Source organism: Nuphar pumila, chromosome 8, assembly GCF_984573655.1.
Source record: "Nuphar pumila chromosome 8, dmNupPumi1.hap1.1, whole genome shotgun sequence".
In the NCBI taxonomy this organism is placed as follows: domain Eukaryota; kingdom Viridiplantae; phylum Streptophyta; class Magnoliopsida; order Nymphaeales; family Nymphaeaceae; genus Nuphar; species Nuphar pumila.
The window spans coordinates 8,317,985-8,321,607 of record NC_143256.1 but is presented as its reverse complement, the minus strand read 5'-3'; the positions used below and the strand labels follow the sequence as shown (position 1 = coordinate 8,321,607).

The following is a 3,623-nucleotide window of genomic DNA, read 5'->3' as shown; positions in this document are numbered from 1 at the left end:
GAGTTTCGATGAGTGATATCTCCAGAACTGCCGAAGCATATGCCGTCGAGCATGAAATGACAGGCATGGGGCCGACTGAATTGAAAGCCTCTTTCCATGGTCCCTTATCGCATGAGGCTGACTAAATTGAAAGAGCTACTCAGACAGTTGGATGAGATGTTGGAGGCAGGCATTATGCATCCTTCTAAAGCACCCTTTGGCACCCCAGTACTCTTCCAGGTAAAGCATGATGGCTCCAAACGGCTATGTGTAGACTATCGTGCATTGAACAAGGTCATAGTGAAAAACAAGTATTTGTTGCCACTAATGGCGGACTTGTTCGACCAGCTAGGCAGTGCCCATGTCTTTTTAAAGTTAGATCTGCGATCGATTACTGGAAAATGAGAATTATTGACCATGATGAGCCCAAGACGAACTTGTGTCACTCGCTATGGTGCCTATGAATTCCTAGTGATGCCATTCAAGTTGACTAATGCTCCGGCCACATTCATAATATTGATGAACAAGATCTTCTACCTTTAGACAAGTTTATGGTAGTCTATCTCGATGATATCGTGATTTACAACAACAACATGGAGAAACATGTTGAACACTTACGAATAGTATTTCAAGTGTTAAAGGAGAATGACCTCTATGTCAAGCGAGAGAAGTGTCTCTTCAGCTAGGAGAAGATTAGCTTTCTTGGCCACGTCATGGGGCGTGGTTTGTTGCGTATGGACGGGCAGAAGATAAGAGTCATCTAGGAATAGAATTCGTTGACCAAAGTGTAAGAGTTGCAGTCATTCTTTGGCTTGGCCAACTATTATCGGTGATTCATCAAAGGCTACTCCCTCATTATTATGCCCCTCATGAATTTGCTAAAGAAGAATCGGGTATGACTCTAGACAAGAGCCTGCCAAGACTCCTTCGATGGCTTAAAGAAGGCCCTAGTGAGAAAACTAGTGTTGTGGTTGCCAGACCACTGAAGACCCTTTGAAGTTCACACAGACGCCACAGACTTCTTCATCGGTGGAGTTATTATACAGGAGGGTTATCCAATTGCTTATGAGAGCCGAAAGCTAAAAGATACAGAGAGGTGCTACATAGTGCATGAGCATGAAACGACGGGCATCGTGCACTGCCTCAGGACCTGACGACACTATCTTTTGAGTGCCCAGTTCGTCGTCAAGACGAACAATGTCGCCATGAGCAATTTTGAGATTTAGAAAAAGCTAACACCCAAGCAAGCTTGATGGCAAATGTTTCTAGCTGAAATCGACTTCACTTTGAAATATAAGGTGGGGAAGACCAATGTTGTTATTGATGCCCTGAGTCGCAAGACAGAACTGACGGCTATGCAGACAGAGCCTTTCGAAGTTCACTTGGTGGGTGCATTGCTGGACCATATCTGTGAAGGAATGCAGCAAGACACAACACCTTGTCTCTATAGCGCACGCGAGAAAAACTCAGCGATTTTGGTTACAAGATGACCTCTTCGTGACTAAAGGGGAATGCATCTTCGTGCCACAGTGGGGAAGACTTCACCGCAAATTGCTTAAGGAGTGCCATGATACTTTATGGGCCGATCATCCGGGTCAGGAGCAGACATCAGTACTCCTTGACCGCGGTTACTATTGACCGCAAATAAGAGACAATGTGGAGGGGTATGTGCAAACGTGCGTCGTCTGCCAGCAAGACAAGGAGACCAACCAGAGGATTGTTGGCTTCCTTGATCCTCTACCTACTCCAGAACGTCCTTGGAAAAGCATTTTCATGGACTTCATTGTTAGCTTGCCGAAGGTAGATGGCTTCAGCTCCATCCTGGTGGTGGTGGACTGATTCTCTAAACACGCCACCTTCATCCCAGCTTCTAAAGAGTGCCCTGCAGAGAAGATGGCAGAATTGTTCGTCAAGCATGTTGTGAAGCACTGAGGTGTACCAAGAAGCATTGTGAGTGATCGCAATGCTTGCTTTACGGGCAAATTCTGGCATGAAGTATTTCGGTTACTCGGCTCCGATATGATATTTTCAACAATTTTTCACCCACAGACCGATGAGCAGACGGAGCACATCAACAGAATATTGGAGCAATACCTTAGGCACTTTGTTAGTGCCAATCAGAAGGACTGGGTAAAGCTCCTGAATATGGCTCAATTCTGCTATAATCTTCAGAAGAGTGAGTCTTCAAGCCATAGCCCATTTGAGATAGTCACAGAACAGCAGATGCTAACTCAGCATACTCTAGCCATGTAGAAAAATGGAAGGTCGTCATTTGCCTATCAGTTTGTTCGAGGTTGGCATGAGCAGACTGAATTGGCAAAGGCGTTTCTACACAAAGCGGCCAAGAGGATGAAGAAGTGGCTGGACAACCATCGTCATCCTACTGGGATCTATGTTAGGGACCAGGTGTTGGTGAAACTCTACCCAGACCGCATAGGCATCTTCTGTGGATGGCACCACAGACTGATCAGAAAGTATGAGGGGTCATTCACAATCACCAAGAAAGTGGGCAACCTAGTGTACAAGTTGGACCTGCCCCCAAACTTCAAAGTGCACCAGGTGTTCCACATGTGCAACTTGAAACTGTTCTATGTGGACGAGGGGGATCCAGAACGTAGCGTGTCACAACACGCTCCTATCCTGCAAAGGGATCCGACAGCACAACGAGCCGAGAAGAGTCTCGGCAAGATCCTTCACCACAAGGTCAATTACTTGGGCGAAGCGAATAACTATTTGGTGTAGTGGGAGGAGACAATGAAGCCGACGTGAGAGCCAACATTCTAGATGAAGAGCCACTATCCAGTCGAAGTTATATATGGCCTACCACGAAACAGATGGTGTCAAGGGCGACGCTTGATTTGAAGGGGGCAACATGTTCCCCTGTGGCCTACTTTGTACAGTTGTGTTTAGAGTTTATTTTGCTTTGGTTGAGTATTGATGTAAAGTGTTGAGTCACTTGTAACTTTCTCTGAGTCACACATGTACTTTGGTTCAGGTTGATAAATACCCTGAAAGGTCAGACCGTAGATCTGAATTATAATGAGTCCTTGAGCAAAATTGTGAATGAATGCAAATGCGAAGAGCTTTCTTTTATTCACCCTTATTATGATTGCTTTCGAGTGATTGCAATTTCTCTCACTCTCTATTCTCTTGCACTCTCAGTTATCAAAGCTTCTACAACGGCAAACGAGCGATCAAATGACTTATGGTGATAAGGAAGGACCGTCGCGCTGCACTAGCCTATTGAAGAAGTAGGCTCATGACACCGTCCAAAATTTTTCAAGGCTTTCTTCCTACACTTTAATAGAAATTTGATGCACTACCTTAGACCAGCTCCATAAAATACCTCGCCAAGCACCTGAACCACATATATATTTTATGCCTCACCAGCTGTTGTTCCAGAGGTACTTCTCATGAAGTCTTCCCGCGACTAATTGCTATAATATTCATCAAAAGCAAGTTTGGTCAGGTATGCAAAATTTATTTCTTTAATGCATCTAAATCCTGCCACGCCACCTTCGACTTTAGATTTACAGAGGACGTCCCACAAGACAATACGAGGCTGCTTACCGGAATCTGAATCATGCCATACCAAATTTAGAAAGAGAGTCTCCAATTGGTTAACTTTTTTTTGGTAAAGAAGC

General features: G+C 44.8%; 1 protein-coding gene across 1 annotated transcript; it reads left to right on the top strand.

Moving 5' to 3' along the window:
* Nucleotides 1-1,998: 1,998 nt before the first annotated feature.
* On the top strand, nucleotides 1,999-2,721 carry LOC149829553 (uncharacterized). Its single transcript, XM_090016241.1, has 2 exons — nucleotides 1,999-2,109; nucleotides 2,287-2,721. The coding sequence occupies exons 1-2, from the start codon at nucleotides 1,999-2,001 to the stop codon at nucleotides 2,719-2,721; spliced, it is 546 nt and encodes a 181-aa protein (XP_089872367.1).
* The last annotated feature ends 902 nt before the right edge of the window (nucleotides 2,722-3,623 follow it).